The sequence below is a fragment of the Carassius carassius genome, chromosome 50 (genome assembly GCF_963082965.1).
Source record: "Carassius carassius chromosome 50, fCarCar2.1, whole genome shotgun sequence".
Classification (NCBI taxonomy): Eukaryota; Metazoa; Chordata; class Actinopteri; order Cypriniformes; family Cyprinidae; genus Carassius; species Carassius carassius.
The window spans coordinates 3,599,633-3,624,712 of NC_081804.1; the positions used below are offsets into that span (position 1 = coordinate 3,599,633).

The window sequence follows — 25,080 nt, forward strand, 5'->3', positions numbered from 1 at the left end:
ATATTCCTTCCCCTTTTCCACAACGCCCCATCATCCGCAAACAGTGACCTCCCTATATCCATTGGTACCTTAGTAAAGACATCATCAATCATGATGATAAAAAGTAGTGGGCTAATCACACTGCCTTGAGGTGTTCCATTGCCCACATCGAACTGACTTGATATGTCTGACCCTATTCGTACTTCAATTTTTCTTCCAAACAAAAAATTCTTTATCCAATTAAAAACTCTTCCACCTAGACCCATCAAGTGCAACTTTATCAACAATCCTTCCTTCCACATCATGTCATACGCTTTTTCTATATCAAAAAACACTGTAATGACTGATTCCTTATTTGCCTGAGCCTTTCTTATTTCATTTTCTAGTCTTATAACCGAATCCATGGTACTCCTCCCTTTCCTAAACCCACTTTGATATTTTGCTAGTTTTCCACTTTTTTCTAGTATATATGATAACCTTTCTGTTATCATCCTTTCCATAATTTTGCATACATTTGATGTTAATGCTATTGGTCTATAACTTGTGGGTTTAGAAGGATCCTTGCCTGGTTTCCTTATTGGAATAACTACTGCTTCTTTCCATGCATTCGGTAATCTTCCCTCCTCCCACACTCTGTTATAAAGGTTCAGCAACTTTAAGAGTGCTTCTTTCCCTAGATGTTTTAGCATGACGTAGCATATCTGATCTTTTCCTGGAGATGTTGGTTTAGCTTTATTTATTGCTCTAATCAACTCTGCCATACTAAAAGGTTCATCAATTGTATCATCAGTTTTTTCCCTCCAGTCTAACACACCAGGATACTGATTCATTGTGTTTTCCTTTCTCATTTTGCATACTTCTGACAAGTTATCTGAACTGTGAATTTTTACAAATGTTTTTGCCATTACCTCTGCCTTATCCTTATTGGAGATTGCTGTACCTTCCTCAGTAATTATAACTGGAATTTCCCTTTCCCTCCTTACTCCACCCATCCTTTTTATCATTCCCCAAACCTCACCAACAGGCGTTGTTCTTCCTATTTCATTGCAAAAGTTCCTCCAACTTGCCCTTTTAGCTTGACGCACTGTTCTTCTCACATTAGCCTGTGCCTTTTTATACAGAATCAAATGCTGCATGTTATGGGTGTTTTTAACTAGTTTAAATGCTCTATTCCTGTTTTTAACAGCTTGACGACATTCTTCTGTCCACCATGGTACCAGTTTTTTATTCCTCCTTTGTTTACTCCTTGGAATAGATCCACCTGCTGCCATAATAATTGCTGATGTTATTTGTTTGTTTGTTTCATCTATATTGCCAGAAATGTCTATCTTTGATAATGATTCCTCACTTAATTGCTGGAATTTTACCCAATCTGCTCTTCTAAAACCCCATTTTGGTATTCCTTCACCTGGTCTTATTTCCACTCGCTCTCCCACTGAGCATGATACTGGGTAGTGATCGCTGCCCACTGTAGTATCGCTCCAAACATGCCAGTTACTTATTCCAGCCAAGGGATTAGACACTAATGTAATATCCAATGCCGATTCATTTCCTGTTGTTATGTTTATTCTTGTTCCTCTTCCGTCATTCATACACACCAATTCCTTATCATCCATCAAATCTTCTATTACCCTTCCATTTACATCTGTATGTGAGCCCCCCCATATTTTACTGTGAGCATTAAAATCTGCACACCATATTACTTTGTTTCTATTATTTCCTTGTATCCTTAATAACCTATCTACTTCCAACCTTTTGCAAGGATTATAGTAGTTTATTATAACCACTTCCTCCCCTCTTTCCCACACTACTACCTTAATGTATTCTAAATCCTCTCCCTTTTCCAGTACCCTATATGGAACATCTTGTTTAATAAACGTAGCACATCCTCCTCCTCCCCGTCCCCCATTTTCTCTGTCATTTCTTATCCCTATAAATCCATGAATCACAAACTCTAAATTTGGCTTTAACCAAGTTTCCTGGATACACACTACATCTGGATTTATTTTCCTGTCTTTAATGAAATGTTTGAATTCCTGACCATTGGCCAGTAAACTTCTTGCATTCCATTGTAAGATGATAACCATTAATATTAACCAATACATGGTGCTTCCTGGCTTGACTGATTGGTGAGGTTCTCCCTCACTTCTTCCCACGTCAGTCCCACTAGTCCTAAATGATTTACTGCTGCTTTGACAACCAGCTGTATTTTATCATTTTTTGATTTAACTTCAGCTGTACTGTTTATCACTCCTGCAATAAACGTCACCAAGTCCTTTTTATCCACATAAATCTTGTCACTTGTTCTTTGTTGTTGTTCTTCCACCCCCAACTCTGCTTGTTCTATAGTGATATTATTGTGTACTCTTGACACTCTTGCTGCTTCTGCATAAGTGATCCTTCTTTCAACTCTTATTTTCTGGATTTTATTTTCCTGTCTCATCACCTCACATCCTCTATAAGCCACATTATGGCTTCCTCCACAATTACAACATTTTGGTTGCACTCCTGCTCCACACTTTCCGTAGTCATGCTCGCCCCCACATCTAGCACATCTCTTCTTCTCTTTACAGTTATTGGCTATGTGTCCAAACCTCTGACAGTTAAAACACCTCAATGGTTTTGGTACATACATTCTCACTGGGTAGCTCATATAACCTAGGTATACCTTTTTTGGCATATTTCCCCCCTCAAATTCAATCAATACCGTTTCACTATCCTTTTTCACTCCTTCTCTTGTAGTTTTTAATCTTTGTGCAATCACTATTTCCCCCCCTTTAAGATGTCTCTTAAGTTCTTCCATTCCTACATTCATTGGTACCCCTGTGATCACTCCTTTGCATCTTCCACCATTTTGTTCTCCCACCCTCCGTGTGTTTATCACTTTCAGTTTTCCAATCTCTTTTACTTTGATTGCTTTCTCAAATTGATCTTCATTTGCACAATTGACCAACAAATTTCCATCATTTAGGACCTTAGCATATAAGATCTCCCCTATCTTACTTGCCAGATGTTTTGTTAATACAAACGGGTTGATTATCTTCATGTTTTCTTGATCTTTTTCATTGAATCTTATTATGACTATAAAATTCTCATGTATTTCCTTCTCATTTCGCTCATGTTCTTCTTCCTCACTTTCCGAATTCTCATCATTTTCATTCCTTATTCTTTTATTCCCTTTTACCTGACTGACTCTCTTTTTTGAAACCTCTCCCTTCAATATTCCCTCATTTCCTTCTTTCTCTTCACTGTAATCCATTTCCGCCCACCTACCTACGTCTGATCCATTCACGAAGCAGTCGTGCTCAACCGCTCCCAAAACAGTATTTCCAATGTTTTTTGAATTTCCCGCTTTCATTCGATTACTATTTCCTCGATCACGTCCTGCTGATGTCGCCGCCATCCTCCTCCATCAACTCCGGTTTTCTCCACTGATTCCGTCCAGCTGACTCCGCTCTCCCTGAACCATACTGGCTTTCAAAACGTGCAATATTATCAAAACATCAAAATAAATGACAGATGCCATCGATAGTAATAAATTAGTAGTAGTAATAAATGTATTTATAAAAACATTTAAAAAAATCAATTTAAAATAAATAATTACAATAAAAAATAATTAAAAACAAATAAACAATACATTTTAAATACATTAATAATAACTAAATAAAAGCTAACTACAATAATTATACACAGAACTGAATATAATCAAAGCAAATAACAGATACCAGTGATAGTAATAAATAGTACAAGTATTTTACAATAATATCAAAGCATCCATACAAATAACAGGTAGGCTACTAGTGATGGTAATGAAATAATATTACAAATAAAAAAAACAAACACATAATTGATAATAGAATAATAAATAATGTATTTATAAATTAATAAAATAAATACCTATCATGTATAATGCATTTAAAATAAATATGTTAAAACAAATGCATGAAAATAGAACAATAATCTTTTTTTAAATAAATAAATATTAGCAAATAATTAATAAAACAACAGGCACCTAAAAAAAAGAAAAAAAGATAATAAACCAGAAATGTATTAAATATTTACAAAATTAAATTTAAAAAAATATAATACATTTAAATATTAAAATAAAAACAAAATGAAAAAAATATTTAGCTTGTTTTATAGGCATGGCTAATAACTGTAAATACAAATAAAGAGAGCAATATAAACAGTCTCTTCATCAGATTGACCTTTGTTTATTGCTTTGTCATTATAGTTTCTAAAATAAAATATTTTTAAATGGATATTTGTTCCATTTTTATAGCAACTCCAAAAAAATTATTTCTGCTGCTACAGTGTTAAGGCGCTGAAAGTAAGTCATAACAGAAAAGCAGAAGACATGAAAACGCAGCATATTGCGGCATTTGATTACAGCGAAGTCCAATCAAAGACCTTTCCTCTGTGTTAGCGAGTCACACAGAAGGAAGTCCATTTGTTATGTGGGATTTTATCCTTTTATGTCTTGAGCAGTGAGTTTCTCAGCTGATGCCCTTTGAGGTGCAATGTGCCTCGCAGAGGGAGTTCAGCATCGACTGACCTAGATCTGACAGCACCAGCGAGAGAGAGAGAGAGAGAAGAATGTGTGGCTTTATAGTTTAGAAGAGATTCATGAAATATGGTCTGTTTTATGGCTCTGAACTGCTGATACAAGACAGCAACACTTGACAAAAAATGTCCTTCTGTATGATGTTTAATATTACTGATCTCAATGGGTAACAAAAAGAAGCAGATTTTATATAGTCACATTCCCTGGCCCCCCTTACAAAAGAGTACTATACCATGGTAAAGTTATGGTATCATAGATCATGTTTCTGTTGGATTCAAATATTCATATATGGTATGTACATGGTGGTTAAATGTACCTTGTAGGCCTACCGTAAAATCATTATTTTATATTTTCCATGGTAAAAATTGTCGGTTTCTTTATTGCCTTACAGACTCAGATCTCATTAGCAGCTTTGGGGAAAGTTACTTTTAAAAGTAATGCATTACAATATTGTGTTACTCTTATTACATTAGTTACTTTTTATGGAAAGTAATGTGTTACGTTACTTTTGCATACATTTAAATCAGGGCTTGCTTGTTTGTTTTTAAATAAAAAAATTATATTTTTTGCAAATATAAAAGCCTTTTCACACCAAAATTGAACTGAATACACCTCAGGCTGAAGGGAAAGTAAATTTACATCCATACAGTAGAATGCAGAAGAATAAATTTTAACACACTTCAGCAATAAAAAAAGACACACAAAAATTTGTCTAGAGTAATTTTTGCTTATAATGGTTGAACTGGATCATCAAAGGTCAGAAGCAAAGACATTGGTTAAAACAATGGGATTAAATACATAAAGGATATTTTTGTGTTCTTTAACATTTAATTATTGCAGGTTTGTGTCATATTCTGAGGTGGATTATTTATATTCATTTTGAGGAATACTGAATCTGAGTGTTTTTTGTTGTTGTTGTTGTTGTTGTTGTTGTTTTGTAAGTGATATGAATTGATGCATATTCATATTTATTTAAGAACTACAGTAACATCTAATTTCTCTCAACATGGGGACAGGAAAGCTATCAATAAATTTGGGGGCAAAAAAAGTATCTTGCGTTACTTATTTGTTAAAGTAACTCAAATTAAAATGAAATTAAATGAAATTAAATTAATGTAAATTAAAAGTAATGTGTTACTTTACTAGTTACTTGAAAAAAGTAATCGGATTACACGCCTTGCATTACTTTTAATGCATTACCCCAACACTGCTCATTAGTACATTTTTGTACGGTCTGCTTATGCCACAATGAAGATACATTTTAGGCATGGGGTTGTGGGGAGATCATCATATTTAAAAAATTGCTGCTAAAGATTATACATTTCCATAAAAATCACATTGTACAAATTCATATGCAATTGTCACTTTGTAAAATAGTTGTGTTTTCTCATGAGATCGGGTTTGTATGTCAGTCTGCTTGTCCTGACCAGTGTTTGGCAGTAGCTAATTACTGTAATAATATTACTATTTGCAGTAACTAGTAGTGTAACTAATTACTAATAAGATTTCAGTAATAATATTTCAGTTACCATCCATAAAACAGCTAGTTTAAGGTCTGTGTGCATTTTCCTTCTTTTCTCTTGACTTTTAATTGCTTTTGGCTCAAATTCTGACTAAATTTACCATTAGGGTTTAGCTGTAATTAATGCTTAATTTGATCATGTTTTTGTGCTCGCACAAACCAGTCGATTTTCTCAGCAAAACATCTCTTCATTTTCTTCATGAAACGAGAGAAAGATTATGTTTGTCTTGAGATGCATTGTACTAAGAAACCCTTTACTGTGCCTTCTGGAAAACAGTTAGCATTTAAGAGTTTTTGGAGTTCATATGTGTCCATCTTCAAGAAGAAAAGCTCTGCGTGCGGCGTCAAGCACAGGCTCTAGAAGCCTCTCAGACTGCATGTGAAAAATGACTGCTCATGGTTTCTCATGGCTTAATACACTGAGATAAAGAGGGAGAAATGACTAAAGGCAGCCTTTTCACAGCCAGTGGAATTTTTATCTCTTTCATTCGAGCACTTTTGTGGGCAGGGAACTTTAGAAACTAAAATATAAAGACCTTCATGCTGGACAAAGCACAAATTTTGTGTCCAAACCTAATTAAGACCTTGTACAGAAAGTATTTTGTCATCATGAAGGACTTTAAGCAGAGCTTTAGTCTGGCAAACATAATGAGATGCACTATGGCGTCCGAGATTCAGTCGAAATTTGCTGTTCAGTAATGCTTTCTGAAAGACTTGGTTCTGCTAGTTACCGTTGCACTTTAGTTTCATGTCTCTCCTGTCACTCCATGCTCTCGTTCTTCTCATATAATAAACAGTTTCAACTTGAATTAAAATGTTATGTCTATTTATTTACTTATTTGTAGAGAAGCCATTAAATGAAAAGTATTTTAGTATAATATAGATACCTTTCCTGATTTGTAAAATGTGTTTATGTTTGAGCAGGTTCATTAATATGCTCATATGGTCCGCTCTGATATATATATATATATATATATATATATATATATATATATATATATATATATATATATATATATATATATATATATATATATATATCAAGTAAAACAATGATTTTAATGCCTTTCCAGTAAAATACTTAAAAATCTCCATAACAGTTGTAAGTTGCGGTATGAAAATAGTGTCACATCTTCTCTTCCATACTGTGATGTACAATGTGAAGCAGATTATTGAAACAAACCAAAAAAAATTCATCGTTTGTTGATCAGTTGGAGACGTCACTGGAATATCCAGTTCTGATATTCTGATTAAAAATGACACAAAAAAATACAAAGTTTTAAAATAAATAAATAAATGAAATATGGATGGATGAATCATTTAAAATATCATAAGACACATCAATAAAATAAATGATGAATTTCCAATTTTTTTGTGAATAAATCTTGTCAGTGTAAGCAAGAAAAATACAGCAGTATTAAAGATGCATTACTAAATAAAGTCTTTATATGTTAAGCAATATTGCTTCATGAGAAATGTTATCTAAAGATTGTATTTTCTTTGGTATTTTAACTGGAAAACAAAGCAAACATATTTCAGATTTTTGCAGTGAAGTCACAAAGTGGCTCATTAAAACCATTTTGTATGCATTGCAGCTGTGCAATCTAGTGCTTCTCTGAAGCACTTCAAGTCTGGAATCATGTCATCTGTCCCGAGGCGCTTGTGTTTAAATCAGAGCCTGAGTAACACACCTACAATACATGTTGAGTAAGAAACATTAGTGGACGGTTCTGTGGCTGATGCTGAAACAGGCTGTTTGATGCAGCAGTCTGGATGGTGAGACAGCAGCACTGCAAGTGGGCGGGAGAGAGAGAGAGAGAGAGAGAGAGAGAAGGGAGGGACGGGGGGAGAGAGAACATTAGACAGAAAGGGAACAGACGATCACAAAGAGAGTAGAAAAGGAGAACAAGAGTAGCGAGGGACCAGAGGAGAAAAGAGACAGAGCAGGACAATCCCAAGCTCAAAATGCCTCCTAACTTCGCCGGCACCTGGAAAATGAAGAGCAGTGAGAATTTCGATGAACTTCTGAAAGCTCTCGGTAATATTTCATTTCATCTGTTCAGCTGTGCATCACGTTCACTCACCTTCTCTCCTCCAGGCGTTCACATTAGAACATCTTGAGAGGATGAGGAGATGTTTCAGACTAGATCCGGCTCTCGGGGAAGATGTTATCGTACGGTAGAATGCGAGAGGGCTGATTCTGATTATTCACATTTATCATGATGGGTTAAAGTGGGTCATGTGGCTGTTAAAGTTAACTGAGGGCTTTGTGTTTGATACATTCACTCACAGTGATTTGTTTAACTCTAAGATAGGAAGGTCTCGGAACAGTCTGGGAAGAAATCAGCCAGTCTGAAACGAAACCCAGGGTGCGACAGTGTGACATTTCTGCATTTGCCAGCTGCCTTAAGGATTGTATTATGCCTATGTGCTCCGTGGCATCAAACCCCTTATGGTGATGTTGCGAGCACTTTGCTCTAACAGTTGAGCTGAGGAACAATTTTATTGCTTTTTCAAAGCTGATGAGCTCAGTTCATCAACTCTGTCTCAAAACAATGCAACAATTTCACTATAATTTATTTATTAATATTTTAAATGAGCTGGTGTCAGTTTTCATTTTAGTTTAAGTTTTACTAGTTTTGTTATGTGCTTTTGTAATTTTAGTAGTTTTTTTTTATTAATATTTAAATATTTATGTTTAGCTTTCATAAAAAGTAAATTGTACTACTTTTTTTCAGCTTCAACTCATTTAATTTCAGTCAGTCACCAAGGCAGCATTTCTAGTTTTTGTTTAAATGTTTTAAGTTTATAATGAATTATACAAATATTTATTTTGTAAGTTGTTTTCGTTTTAGGTAATAACAACAACACTGTCTCAAAATAGTCACAAATAATAAATTATTCACATACAGTAACATTACAGAGAACACATGAACAAAATTGAAGATTTTAATGAAAAATGTCTCAATTTTGTTCCTAGGAGAGCAAATAATTAACCTTACAATTTGCATATTTCACACAATGCACTAAAAGTATGTACTTCGACGATGCAAAGCATGTGCTAGACATAATAATTCATGAGAAACAGTGTTTAAATGCAGCTTTGTTTGTTTAGTTCAGCTAGTTTAATTACCTTTAAATGCATTATTTTCCTTTTTGGTTCATATATTTAAACTGTGCAACCCAGGTGTGAATGCTATGCTCCGGAAAGTGGCCGGCGCTGCAGCAGCCAAACCTCACGTGGAGATCCGACAGGACGGAGAGCAGTTCTATATCAAGACCTCCACCTCGGTACGCACCACGGAAATCAACTTTCACATCGGAGAGGAGTTTGACGAGGAGACGGTGGACGGCAGGAAATGTAAGGTGAGTCAGAAATGAGACACTGACCTGCTGAGCTTCACAGTGACCAGTTAAACCCCTTAAAAACCACCTGAGCTCCAGAACACAGAGACAACAGCCATTCCATAACTATAGGAGATAAACACAAGAAAAAATTAAATGCCACTCAAAATCTCCATGGCAGAAGTAGTTTAAATTACTATGTAATATATATATATATATATATATATATATATGAAAAAAGTAATATTAATAAATCCATTATTTTTTTTACTAGAAAATACTGTAAATTACCATAAGATTTTATGATTTCTTAAAAATCTTAAACTCAGATTTTTCTGATTTTCAGCCTGGATTCATATATTCAAATGGTGCTGTGTGTGTGTGTATGTGTATATATATATATATATATATATATATATATATATATATACACACAGCACCATTATATATATACCATTTATATATATATATATATATATATATATATATATATATATATTTTTTTTTTTTTTTTATTATGTAATTATTTTAAATATTAAAATGTAAATAAAATTACTTTGTTTTTAATATATATTACATTTTTTATATATATTACATTATTTACACACACACACACACACACACATACTATTACAAATATTTTAAGATGTATACATATATCTTTTTTTAATTTTTAAAACTCTCTTAGCCTTTAGATGGTTACTGACATTGGACTGCCCTATGACTAGCATTAAGTAGCGAGTTTTTAAATATTAACAAAGGCTGGGTAGTTTAAAAATACAGTAGATATTTTTTTCTGATCAGAAAATATGTTAAAAAGACAAAGGTATGACATGTGCAGCGTTTTGTAATTTTATTTATTTATTTATTCCCTTAAAATTGAAATTAAGTATCTTGTACCCTTCTCGTTTTTATCAAATACTTTTTTTTTGCTTAAAATGTAATGTTGTGATTTATCTCAGAGCTTGTTGGTTTGGTTTTTAGCTTTAAATTCATCGATGAACATAATTTTTTTTAATTGCTGTAGAGAAAATTGGTGAAAATGGGTAAAAAAAATAAAAAATTTGGAGCTCAGCAAGCACATGTAACAAAACAAACTGCTGTTAATGGAAACCGCTGTTAATGTCCCCAGACATCATGGATTCTGATTTCAGAAGATAAACCCACAGACACGTTTATGTAGATTTACATTAGTTCACCTCGCATCCATCAGAACAAATTGGCCACTAATGTAAGTATCAATTTCACCAGCATGAGTTTGTCCATCTACTAATGTCCCTCAGATGAATCTCTCTATATCGTCTTAATTGGGTCTTCACTTGTTTTGCAGAGGCGCAGTTTTTTGTTGCTTGCCCTAGCAGTCCAATTCCACTCTGTAACCCAATCCTTCCATTCACATACAACAAAAGCCATCCAACACTACACAATGTAGAACCTCGTCCATAAAAAACGATTTTATTTCCCTGACCTTAACGATGACATCTCACTGAGCAAAATGATGGCGTTATCAAATTGTGAGAAACCTAAACCAGGTCTCAGACTGCTAAGCTCAGCAGAGAGTCAATTTGAACAACTATGGGACTTTTTTGTACACGAAAACCCAGAAATGAGACAAGGGCAATAGGGTCGCTAATTGCAACTACACTCTTAAATATGAAAGATTCAAAATAGGGTTTTTGCAGTGATGCCTCTGAAGAACAAGTTTTGGTTTCCCAAAGATCCTTTCATTGAACAGTTCTTAAAAGACACATTTATTTTCTTAGTGTGAAGATTTAAAAATCTACACTCTTAAAAAAATAAAAGTTCTTTATTTGCACTGATAGTTCCATAAAGAACATCCATGTAACATTTAGTTTTGAAAGGTTCTATATAGTGGAAAAAGGTTCTTTGAATCATTAAACTGTTTTTCATATCCCTTTCAGAACGGTTCACTCAGTGGTTCTTCTGTGAACCCCCTTTTGAAACCTTTATTTTTTTAAGGGTGTAAAGAACTTTTTTTCCCTACAAAATAACTTTTTGTGGAAAGGTTCTTCATATAACCATTAATGCCAAAAAAAGAGCATTTATGTTTAAAAGCGTAGATGTCACATTAATGCTCGGCTCTCAAAATCAAGTGATATTCCTACCTGGATAACGTTATTATAGATTAACCTTATATCTAAATCTCTGGAAAACTGTCTTTGTAGGCAGCTCACTAATGTGTTTTGAAAAACAGTCTTTTAATTGTCTGGACTTAATGAGAACATCATATTGAATATTATTCCCCCAAGAAATTTAGTCTTTAACTTTTTAGTTCCTTTTTAATGGAAATGGCTTTGTTGTGAGATAGACAGAGATACATAGTCAAAGGATGAGCGTATAGACAAAGAATTGACCTCATTTTGTTCTGGAACAGACAGTCGTGGGAGGGGGATTATTATTTTTTTGGAGTCTTGCAGCCCCTGAGAGTCACGTAACTGTCTGTCTCGAGCTTTCTGAAAGACCGGGGACATTCTGTATTTATTGATACATGTGTGTCTTTCCGACCTACCTGTCTGAAAATATGCCAAAAAGCTAGCTGATTGGGAGAGCTGCACCATCGGCTCCTGGAGCATCATGGGAAAAGCCTACCATGAAAATTGCTTACAATTAAAATAAAGATTCTTTATTGACATTGATTGTTCCATGAAGAACCTTGGAAGAAGTCCACAGAAACTACAATGAGCTTTCTTAATTATAATGGAAGCGCTCCGAAATGTTCATCCTGATATTTGTAGCTATGAAATGAGTTGGCAATGTGAAGCAACAAGCTTTTTGATTGAATTATATATTAATACCCCAAGTTACAATAGATGGAAATGGTAGTGAAGTCACTGACCCCCCCCCCCCACATCATGGTCTAACAGAGTGAAAACAAAATTAAACAATGAAACATAGTCTCAGCAAACACTGTCATTTTTAAGAAATTCAAACAATAAATATTGTTTTGGGCTTTTTAATGTGTGGTGACAGATCGCTAAAACAACTCAGTTCAAGCGGCATGTGAACCGATCATCTCTTCGTCTTTACTAGTCATAGCACGAATTAAATATTACAGTGAACATCAGAGGGTATCTTGTTTCAACCGCAGAAATACGTCAACACACACCTTTTTTTTCTAATTCAAGTCCACTGACTTATGTACTAACTCTTGTCTGGGTTGTTAGTCAGTGGAAATGGCAGATTCGCCATTATGATTGGTCAGACAGTGTGCCATTTCTGACACAGCCCAATACCTTAATGGAATTGTACATATATACTCACACTTATTCTATAAAACAGCAGTGAATAGTTTATAAGTAGGTGAACTGAGATGCACTTCGCTTCTCAAATCTCACTGCACATGCTCTGAGAGTGTGCGAGTGTTATAAAAATAAGACCCTTTATTTACTTCAGCTGCCCTGTTGTCGTTGGGGGACAGACAGGGACTCGAAGTAATCCAGCCGTTCTCAGAACCGGTTGCTATAGAGACAGACTGCTCACCTGCCACAGGGCAGAAGGCTGAGACTAAATGATGGTTAGTGAGAGAGACGGGGAGAAAAGATGCTAATCAACCCCTAGAGGAAGAACAGAGACTATTTTAGTGTTATTTTCTTTCATTTCAACTTATGTATTATTCTTTATTTTTACTTTGTTACTTTATTGTTCAGACTCTCATTGCATTATCTATACAGATGCTTTGACAATGCAATTGTAGTCTTGGTATCTGTCATGCGAGGAAAGCACATTAACAGAGAGAGGGATGTTTGATTTGTATTACTCGCTTTATTGGAGGGATTTTGTGATTTAGTTGCCTACACATACATTTACATTATGCATTTTGCAGAAGCTTGTCTCCAAAGCTATTTACAGTGCATTCAAAGTACATTCAATCATCAAGTGCATTTCCAAGGAATCAAACCCACATTGTTGCAAGCACCATGCTGTTCCAATTGCACTAAATAACATAAAATTGCAAGAGGGTTAAAAAAGTCCCCTTTCCAGTTTTCATTTCCATTACACTGAAATATCATCCACAATACATCCCACAGTCATCGCAACCATCAAGACAATGATATTCAGATTAGTATTTTCAGTGCCAGATTACCAAACTTTTACTTTAGTCAAATAGCAGTGGATTTTTCTCCATTGAGTTTTACTCTGTGTCCTGGTTAATCAATTGATCTTAGATTGTAAATGAAGATGCTTGTGTGTGTGTGTGTGTGCGGTATGTCTCTGTTTTTGTTAGTCTGAGCGAGACAAATGTGTGTGTCAGGATGCTGTACACTGTATAAATTGGTTTAAAGATGGTGCCTGGGGCGAGAGAGAGGGAGGGAGAGAGAGAGAGAGAGAGAGAGAGAGATGATATTAACGGAGTTTTGCTGCATTTCTCGGACACTGTTCATTTATCTGGCCACATTCATCCAAAGTAACACACTTACTGAGATATCTCCATGAGGACATACCATTGACTTCTAATGTTTTATAATTTATATTTAAAATTAAATAATCATTTAGAGAATATTTAAATATATGTTTTTATTAATAGTCATTAATTAATTATATATGCTATATGTTATTTATAGTATATTTGTATTACATATTTTTATATTAGTAAAAATGTGTATTACGTGCAATAAACTACACTGAAAAAAAATGTTTAGGATTTTACAATTTTCACTCAAAAAACTGTTACTTTATTTAATTAAATTGTATTTTCTTGTTCTTTTTTTTACAATGTATATTTATATTATACATTTAGAATTTAATTTTCTAAATTTTAAACATTTCAAACTTCAACTTTTTAGAATAGAATTTTATGAACAAATTATTTTTCAGAAATTATTTTTCTATAATTCAGAAATTAATAATTTACACACAAAAAAAAGTACAAAATTTGACATAAAATCCTAGATACACTTTGTAATCTGAAAAAAAAAGTGATTTGGCCATGCTCTAAAAAGTATGTATGATTCATTCTTTTGAGTCAAATCAGTGAATTGTTTGATTGATGAGTCAATGAGTTGAATTTGAGAACCGGATCAGGATTTTCCCAAACCCATTACACAATCTTTGATCATATTCCAAAGTAGGAAATCATTTGAATGCAGCAAAAGATAAATGATGAGAAACACAAATGATTAGTTCACCAAATGTTTGAACATTTGTCACGTGCTGCAATAATGAACTGTTCAAGAACTGACTCAACACAAACTGATTTTTGAATGAATCATTCAGGTTTTGCAGCAGCTAACAGATCAAGTGGATGCATGGATTGTTTTTTAATGATCAAATTTACAGATAATAACACAGAAATGTTGGTCTGTAGAGTTTGGCCACGTGGGAGACAGAGAATAAGATCTACTGCAAACAGAAGCTGGTGGATCAAGACGGACCCGTCACATTCTGGAGCAGAGAGCTACGTGGAGACGAACTGATCCTGGTAAAATACACACAAACACAACATCATCACTAAGTCTGATTCATTTGTTTCATTTAAATATCAACTTTGGTGTAAAGAAAACAGAGTAAATCCTGACTGAGCCACTTTGCTTAAACACAGCTTTATCTGCTGTTTTGGAGATTGTAAAGGCAAAGGATGTTTCTGGTGTTCACTTCTCCAGCCAGGAGGAGCTGGATGAACATGACGGTGTTCACATGAGAGATCACTGTGATCATATTTTATGACTTCAGACAGGAAACAGACTATGGATTTATTTCCTTATAGCTTGAGAGAGAGAGAGACGGTGAGTGTGAGATGTTTAATGGAGCAGATAAATCTGAGAGGAAGAGAGCAGCTCATAGGCTGCTTTTCTCACTTCTGTCTCATGTGATATTGCACTCTGGGTGTCCTTCACATAGTTTGGCCACAAAAAGGGTACAATGAGCATCTTTTTTTGTTTTTGTACAAGTTCTGTTCACTCTAAAAGACTTATTTTTAAAAAAAGAATATCATTGGAATAAAACACTTATGTACTTATCTTCTTACAATAGCTTTGGTAACCGGGCTGAAAGGCTGAGCTTGACAAATGTATTCTACACTACAATTTTTGTAAAAACTGGTAAAATTATTTGATTGTTTTGCACTTGTCCCAGACATTCAATCATAAAATATGAACAACCACTTTAAAATGACACCATTAAAAAATATTTATTATAGTAAATTATATACACTATGTTCAAAGGTTTGGGTTAAAAAAAAAAAAACAATTGGCAACACGCACGATTTGTGTTGATTGCAAGTGACGTCACAGGTAGCGGAGAGTGCAAGTGGCGATTGCAAGTGACATTGTAATTTAGTTTCTTTTTTCTTGTCTTCACCACCTGACTACTGTTGTAAAATGTTGAGAGATTCAAACAAAAAGTTATCAATAAAAAGAACAAAATAAAAAAAAATAAAGACTGCAAGTGACGTTGCTAGCGGAAGCACAAGTGTCTGAGAGTGCAAGTGCAAGTCTGCAGCCAGACCCTTCTCCAAAATTCAGCTTTCCAATCACAGGAATAAATTAGATTTTAAAACATTATTTTAAAATTGTAATAATATTTCACAATATTTTCGTTTTTTTTTTCTTCTTCTGTATTTTAATCAAATAAATGCATCCTTTCGGTGAGCATATGATACTTCTTTCAAAAAATATTTAAAAATCTTACCAACCACGAATTAATGGTATTTTATGTAAGTGAAATTATATTAAGAAAATTGTTTCTGTTTAAGATAGATGAAATGCTTGCTATGACATAAACCTTAGAAAAACAAAAGAGTTGGCCATTTCATTTCTAAAATGTTTAAAATGTTTTTCCACCACATAATGCTTTCAAACACAATATGTTATGTGTGAAATGTTGAAATGTAATCTTATGAAAAAAAAATTATAAATACTCTCCTATGATGGATGTGCACTGTTAGATATTATCAGAAGACATGTTCAATAACCTTGTGAGAGTGTGCAAAGGGTTTATTTAAGTCCACAGTGCCAAAAGTGTTAATAGTTGACGAAGCACACATATGTGGGCCTTGATCCAAATTCAACAATAAAATAAGAGCATCGTGAATCCGTTCCAGGACAGGCGCTCCTGACGGCCGACCTTTGAGAAATGTCAAATGCTTATTCAAATGTGTGAACGACTGTCCAAAACATATGCAGCTCTGACCCAAATCAGAAGGGATCACTTTAAATCTGACGCTTGATATTTCTCACGGTTTGCTAAGTGAATTCAAAGCTTGATGTGTGGAGAACAACAATCCCAGAATGCAGCACTGATTGTCTTTGGTGTCTCCCTGTGAATCTAGGACACATTTCCATAAGATGAATGTGCTTTCTTTAGTCCAAAATAAAGCAGAAAAGGGATTACGGAGAGTTCCGATTGTCTTTATTTCATAAACACAACATAATGGAGGTTAAGTGCAATACACTCATCTGATCGTCTCTGCTAGAGCTTCAGACAGATTTCTTTGTTCCTTTCTCTCATTTTCAGATCTTTGGGGCCGACGACGTGGTGTGCACAAGGATTTACGTGCGAGAATGAGGTGAAGTGGAGACAGTGACCATGAAAAACACAACCAAACAGCCCTGCATCCCAAGAAACCTTGTGTCTAGAAACACCAGAACCCTTCTTTACATGTCAGGCAGTGAACATGCATCCGTTCAGTGCATTGTGGGTGTTTTTATTCGGTTTGTTCCTCTCTCTTTGTCCGTTTCTGACACAGATGTGTGTATTGCAAACAAAAGCAGTAATAAAAATGGAAACGAATATCAGTGGTTCTCTCTAAGTCATAATTGTTTTGAAGAGCTACTTTTTAAGTTCCAATAAGAACCTTTGATTCTTCAGAAAACCATCATGGACTGGTGCTTAAAAGATGCTGATCTGGAAAGCCTATCAAGAACCTCCAAAGATCAACTCAAGAATCCAATGTAGTAAAAAACAGAAGATGGTTCATTGCTGAACTAATGAGTCTCTTCTGCAGGGAGACAGTTGTTCTGTCATTAGACACAGACTGTGGCCCGCAGTCAGATTCGGGTGGGTGGCAGACTCTGCGTCAGACGCTTCCACACTTTAAGGGACGTGATGCTGAAGTGAGGGATCAGATTTAGCTGGATGTCATGCTCAGGGGGAGCTATTATGTGAATTTCACTAAACAGAACGGAAATCCAAATGCACAGACAAAGATGCAGGTTTTAAACCCTAAATCCAGACAAAGGGATGCAAACACATAATCTACACCGAAAGAACTAGAATACTACACACTATGATCAAACAAAGCTGTCTACACTGCTAACAGGCAATGCAATAAAATATGAAGGGTTAAATTATTGTTAATGAAGTACAATAAAACTAGAGGACTTGTGATGATCTTGTGATGAAGCTTTCTACACTTCAAACAGAAAATGAAAGACAGACAGACAGAACGATGGATGGATGGATGGATAGGACGAGTGTGTGGGAGAGATGGAGCTGTTTTGGCCTGTGTCTGCAGTGAGATTTAAGCTGATGGATGAGGAAATCTGTCACTGCGATGAGAAACACAGGATAGACTCTCCTCATCTTCCTCTCTGTCTCGCTCCTCGCTGACTGTGACGAGATGACAATACAAAAAGAGTATGTGCAGATTTTCAGACAGTGCTGCTGGTATTGTGTGTGTGTGTGTGTGTGTTTGTGTGTGTGTTTGTGTGTGTGTGTGTGCGCGCAGCCCTCACATGAAGAGAAAACCATAGACTAACTACCACATACACTGTTTAGTGTGCAGTTTTACATGGCCAGATTTTGACTTTTGACTGAAACAAAGCCTGGACTTCATTGCTGCTTATTCTGGCTCAGAACGGTCCAGTCACACAAAAAGAGTTCATCTGACTTACATAGGCGAACAAACAACTTTTTAATATATATAATATAATATAACATTTTAGATGCTGTTTAGGGGTGAAGTTATCTGCAATAATGTATGTAACAATAGTAAGCCAAAAAAAAAAGATAATATATATGTGTGTGTGAACATACATACTGTTGGTATAGAATAGGGATGGACATTAAATACTATTTAAATATTTGGGCTCATAAAAAAACTGAATAGCCTATTCGCATATTCGTAAATGACGTTTATCGAGAAAGACGTTTTTTTTTTTAATATTTTTTTTTAATAATAAAGCTTTTGACAACATTTCTGAACAAGCTTATGATAAGGCATTATACACAACAATGTTGTACAACAACATTATGTTCTCAAGGTTTTCTTTTAGTTGAAAAAGGGTGTGTAAAAAAACAAAAACATATATATATATAATTGAATATAAATGGCCCATATAAAGACCACAAGCATTCAAGCTCAACTCCTTGCTCGGGTGAAAGTTGGCTCCTCAGGCTGATAACAGTAAGAACGTAACAAAGATAACGTAAAGGGTTACCACAAATGATGAGGCAGCTGTGGCCTAATGGTTGGAGAGTTGGACCTGTAACCTGAAGGTCACAGGTTTCGGGTCTTGGTGCTGGCAGTTGTCATCGGTGGGAGGGGGTTAATGAACAGCCCTCTCTTCCACCGTCAGTGCCCTAGAGCAAGGCACTGCTCCCCGGGCGCTGGATATATAGCTGCCCACTGCTCTGGGTGTGTGTTCACTGCTGTGTGTGTGCACTTGGATGGGTTAAATGCAGAGCACCAATTCCGAGTGTGGGTTACCTGTTTTTATATGGGGTTACCATACTTGACAAATGTCATGACTTTCTCTTACTTTCAAAGTTTCTTTCAGCATTGTGAGTTTTCTGCACTCTTTTCCAGGAAACTTAAAGGAAGTACATGTCTCAAGATCATTGGGCTGTCAGGTCAGCTCTCTTCTCGGCTCACTCAGGTACAGCTGTGCTCTCCTGCAGTCACGAATGTAGTGATGGGACAGTCTTAACCTCAGGCCACTGCTGTTTGGATTTCATGTGATTTCTCACAGCTTTGCATGTTTCTTAAAGCGTTTTGGAGACATTGATACAGTTCTTCTGGATGTAGTCTGTCTCAGTTTGTTCTGTTTCTTCATATCACTCCAGACAGACTGATGATGATGATCAGATCAGATCTCTGTGTGGAGCACGGACTGCTGTCAGACTCCTGGTGCAAACAAATCTTACTGGATTATTACAGTTAATGGCAGAAATAATGTTTGGAAATGTAAACTGATATTTACAACTGACGCACTACAGCAAAAGATAGAAATAACTGACTTAAAACCATTTTTTTGTTGGTGACAATACTAGTGGCCTAAGACTTTTGCACAGTACTGTATATTATATACAGTGTTGTGCTAGTTACTAAGAAATAGTAACTAGTTACAGTTACTAGTTACTTAATTCAAAAAGTAACTCAATTACTTTGTTGATTACTTACACCAAAAAGTAATGCATTACTGTTAAAAGTAACTTTTTAAAAGAACTTTCTTTAATGTTCCCATTAATGTGCTTTTATGCGTTATGGTCTATACAAACACAAAGTAAAACAGAAAGTAATTTTTAAACACTATTTTGATTAAGTCAGACTAGCACAAACTGAATATTGTATATCACAAGGATTTCTGAAATAAATAACAAAACACCTGAATAATATATTCAGAATCAAAAACTAAAGTGGCTTCTGCATCATAAAATCTGTTGTGTTGAGCCCTTAAAAATGTTCCTTTCACAGCTTAAGTATGAAAACTATCAACAATGGACAACATAACACAAAACATTTTGAAATAAATAAATGAAAGCAATCTGAATTATTCAGAATCAATTTCGAGAAACATACATACATACATACATATACATGTATATATACACATGTATATATATATATATATATATATACACACACATGTATATATATATATATATATATATATATATATATATATACACACACATGTATGTATATATATATATAATATATATATACACACTACAGACCAAAAGTTTGGAAACATTACTATTTTTTATGTTTTTGAAAGAAGTTTCTTCTGCTCATCAAGCCTGCATTTATTCGATCAAAAATACAGAAAAAAAATGTAATATTGTGATATATTATTACAATTTAAAATAATTGTTTTTAAATTTATTATACTTTAAATTATCATTTATTTCTGTGATGCAAATCTGAATTTTTAGGATCATTATCACATGATCCTTTAGAAATCATTCTAATATGATGATTCATTATCAAAGTTGGAAACAGTTCTGCTGCTTAATTTTTTTTCAGAACATGTGATAATTTTTTAGTATAAGAAAATATAAAAATATAAATATTTTGTAATAACAATATACACTACTGGTCTGTAATTTGGGGTCAGTAATTTTTTTTCTTTCTTTTTTTTTTTAATAAAATCAATACTTTTATTCAGCAAGGATGTGTTAAATTGATAAAAAAATGATAGTAAAGAAAATATATTAATATAGTATATTTTTTAATAAATGCAGTTCTTTTTAACCTTTTATTCATCAAATATATTAGACAGCAGAACTGTTTCCAACACTCATAATAAATCAGAATATTAGAATGATTTCTAAATGATCATGTGATAGACTGGATGTTACATGTGACACTGAAGGCTGGAGTAATGATGCTGAAAATTCAGCTTTGCATCACAGGAATAAATTATTTTTTTTAAAGTATATTCAAATAGAAAACTATTATTTTAAGTTGTAATAATATTTCACAATATTACTGTTTTTTCTGTATTTTTGATCAAATAAATGCAAGCCTGATGAGCAGAAGAAACTTCTTTCAAAAACATAAAAAATAGTAATGTTTCCAAACTTTTGGTCTGTACTATATATATATATATATATATATATATATATATATATATATATATATATATATATATATATATATACAGTGGCGGATCTAGAAAATTTTGCATGGGGGGGCAAAGGGGTGGCAAGAGGTCTTGGCAGGGTGGCAGGGGTACATGTCCTGGTTTCATTGCTGTGATATCTGAGAGGAATTGGATTTAATAGGACTGCTTAGGCTTAGCTAATCAAATGATCGATCTCCTAACTGGCACTGTATTGTGTGTTGTAACGTAACAGCCCAAACTAAAATTGGGTATTTTATTTAAAGTAATTAATTAATTATTAAAGCGATTTAAGGGAATAAAGAAAAAGAAAGGCTTGTTGTATTAGTGAAATAATTGTAACTATTTGCAACTAATATTTTATTTTTAATTTACATAAATGAATCAAGGAAATTATAGCATATTTTCAATTCAAAAAGGCAAAATTTAATAAATAAATAAAAGAGTTGAACTTTTCTATTGTAAAACAGTCAAATATTAAATTATCTACTTACAATTTACCAGGCATTTGTTAACTTATTTAATAATTTTGACATTGATGAGCTAGACCGCTGAACTTTTAGTCTTCCTAACAACAAACAGAGCGTTGCGTAATGTAGTGCATCAGAGCAGCATCAATAATAATATCAAGTGAATCTCTTATCTGCATCTTAAGTTTATTGCCAATAATAATGACAGGTTTGCGAACGTGAACTCGGTGAGCTCGCGCAAAACACATCTTCAGCACAGCGACTCATTTAAACGCCTCTGATTGGCCGATGTGATCAACAGACATGTCTGTGATTGGCTACAATGCTCAACGTTGCAAAAGCACGTCAAAAGTACCTTTAATGCAAAGGGAAAAATATAAAAATGTAATATGCACTGTTCATGATTAGTTAATCGCGGCCGCTGTAATCTTATTCACATTTGTTTTTCTGATGAATTGTTTTGCTCTCTGAGAAAGACAATTTAACAAAATATTCGGGGCTTTACTAAAAACTTTCGGGGCTTAAGCCCCATTAGCCCAGCCCTAGCGCTGCCCCTCAATATTTTATATTAAGCTGTTCTTGTCTTTACTAAAATCAAAATCAGGCTAATCAAAGAGAAGAGTGCTCTTACAAATCACGAGGGAGCGATTTGACCGCTGATTTTGCCTAACGTAATAGACTCGCTGTTTTTGCTGATGCTGAATCGTCTTTAGCATACAATACATTCATTACAAATGTAACTTTAAGTTAAACGTGTGTTTAAACTACACCTGGGGAAACTCACTTCACCTTCAGAGGATCTGTCTGGGGCAGTTCAGTCTCTGGTTGCAGGGCCACCGCACCGAAGCAGACTCGCTGTGTGTATGAGCCAGACTGAGCGAACGCCGCTCTGCACGTTTGAATCAGGGACGTAACTAAGTATTTGAGGGGCAGGGGGGAAGGGCGAATAATACATTTAAAATTAAAAATTAAATTGTTCACTTTTGGCAAATGTATTGGACATAGTGGTGGGTTGTTTTTGTAAGTACAGTTTTTGGATCATTAAAGTTAGGGGGGCAGCTGGGGGGGGGGGCAAGGCTCTAGAGTGGGGGGGCACCTGCCCCCCCTGTAGATCCGCTCATGTATATACACACACACACACACACACACACATACATATACGTTATAATATATACATATACGTTATAATATATATATATATATATATATATATAGGCTACACACGTATACACTTTGCTGTAGACCCATTCCACATAATAATATTCATTAAAACTGTATGTTAACACGTAGGAGCTTGCTGCTTGCTTGCAGATTATGAATTCGTGGGTACAGATTCAAAAACCGAGGGTACGGTTTACAAAATCTGAGCGCAGGGATTGGAAATTCGTGGGCTAGGATAGGACATTCGAACCAGAAAGACACAGCTTACATTTGACTAAAAGGTTTTTGTCTTTATGCTCAACTAAAGTGAAATAATGAGCATATTTCCACTTTGAGAAACTCGTGTTGCTCACGCCTTGACTCGCCATGACTGCCGCACATACTTGAATAAACGGAAACTTCCCGCTCCGAACTCCCGAACCGATTCAAATGATCCGCGAAGCCGCTCTGAACTCCCAAATTGACTCAAATGATTCGCGATCCCCAAACTGACTCAAATGATTCGCGAACCCCAAACTGACTCAAATGATTCGCGAACCTGCTCCAAACTTCCAAACTGACTCAAACGATTCGCGAACCCGCTCCGAACTGACTCAAATGATTCACTCTCCGAACTCCGAAGCTGACTCAAATGATTCGCGAACCCACTCCGAACTCCAGAACTGACTCAAATGATTCGCGAACCTGCTCCAAACTTCCAAACTGACTCAAATGATTCGCCAACCCGCTCCGAACTCCGAAGCTGACTCAAATGATTCGCGAACCCACTCCGACCTCCCGAACTGACTCAAATGATTCACGCTCCGAACTCCCAAACTGATTCGCGAACCCACTCCGAACTCCCGAACTGATCCAAATGATTCGCAAACCCGCTCCGAACTGCCGAATTGATTCAAATGATTCGCGATCCCCAAACTGACTCAAATGATTTGCGATCCCCAAACTGACTCAAATGATTGGCGATCCCGCTCCGAGCTCCCGAACTGATTAAAAATAATTCACGCTCCGAACTCCCGAACTGACTCAAATGATTCGCGATCCCCAAACTGACTCAAATGATTCGCGAATCCACTCCGAACTCCCGAACGGACTCAAATGACTCGCGCTCCGAACTCCCAAACTGACTCAAATGATTTGTGATCCCCAAACTGACTCAAATGATTCCCAATCCCGCTCCGAGCTCCCGAACCGATTAAAATGATTCACGCTCCGAACTCCCGAACTGACTCAAATGATTCGCGTTCCCCAAACTGACTCAAATGATCCGCGTACCCGCTCCGAACTCCCAAACGGACTCAAATGATTCCCAATCCCGCTCCGAGCTCCCGAACCGATTAAAATGATTCACGCTCCGAACTCCCGAACTGACTCAAATGATTCGCGATCCCCAAACTGACTCAAATGATTCGCGAATCCGCTCCGAACTACCGAACTGACTCAAATGATTCGCGATCCCGTTTCGACCTCCCAAACTGACTCAGATGATTCGCGAACCCGCTCCGAACTCCCAAACTGACTCAAATGATTCGCGAACCCGCTCCGAACTCTCGAACTGATTCAAATGATCCGCGAACCCGCTCCGAACTCCCAAACTGACTCAAATGATTCGCGAACCCGCTCCGAACTCCCGAACTGATTCAAATGATTCACGCTCCCAGCTCCCGAACTGACTCAAATGATTCGCGATCCCGCTTTGAACTCCCAAACTGACTCAAATGAATCACGCTCTGAACTCCCGAACTGACTCAAATGATTCACAATCCCAAGTTCCCATCCAAATCAAATGACATCGCCAGCGCTACTATTGGCTTAGTTCTCTAATTTCATAACATTTATTGAAATTAAGGTGTGAAAAGTATGTTGTTAACAAATAAAATATCAATATTTCCAGCACAAACTGAATATTGTATATCACAAGGATTTCTGAAATAAATAAAACACCTGAATAATATATTCAGAATCAAAAACTAAAGTGGCTTCTGCATCATAAAAGCTGTTGTGTTGAGCCCTTAAAAATGTTTCTTTCACAGTTTAAGTATGAAAACTATCAACAATGGACAACATAACACAAAACATTTTGAAATAAATAAATGAAAGCAATCTGAATTATTCAGAATCAATTTCGAGAAACATACATACATATACATACATGTGTATATATATATATATATATATATATATATACATACATGTGTATATATATATATATATATATATATATTAGGGGTGTAACGG

The 25,080-nt window shown here is 35.3% G+C and overlaps 1 protein-coding gene across 1 annotated transcript; it reads left to right on the top strand.

The window, feature by feature from the left end:
• The first annotated feature begins 7,910 nt into the window (after window positions 1-7,910).
• LOC132133276 (cellular retinoic acid-binding protein 1) lies at window positions 7,911-17,164 on the top strand. The gene is made up of 4 exons (XM_059546082.1): window positions 7,911-8,103; window positions 9,253-9,431; window positions 14,737-14,850; window positions 16,884-17,164. The coding sequence occupies exons 1-4, from the start codon at window positions 8,031-8,033 to the stop codon at window positions 16,932-16,934; spliced, it is 417 nt and encodes a 138-aa protein (XP_059402065.1). The 5' UTR covers window positions 7,911-8,030; the 3' UTR covers window positions 16,935-17,164.
• The last annotated feature ends 7,916 nt before the right edge of the window (window positions 17,165-25,080 follow it).

Bases quoted from the DNA above. Each gene is read 5' to 3' on its own strand.
- LOC132133276 (XM_059546082.1), top strand. From the start codon at position 8,031: ATGCCTCCTAACTTCGCCGGCACCTGGAAAATGAAGAGCAGTGAGAAT. The intron at 8,104-9,252 runs GTAATATTTCAT...TGTGCAACCCAG, and splicing joins TGAACTTCTGAAAGCTCTCG to GTGTGAATGCTATGCTCCGG. The intron at 9,432-14,736 runs GTGAGTCAGAAA...GTTGGTCTGTAG, and splicing joins TGGACGGCAGGAAATGTAAG to AGTTTGGCCACGTGGGAGAC.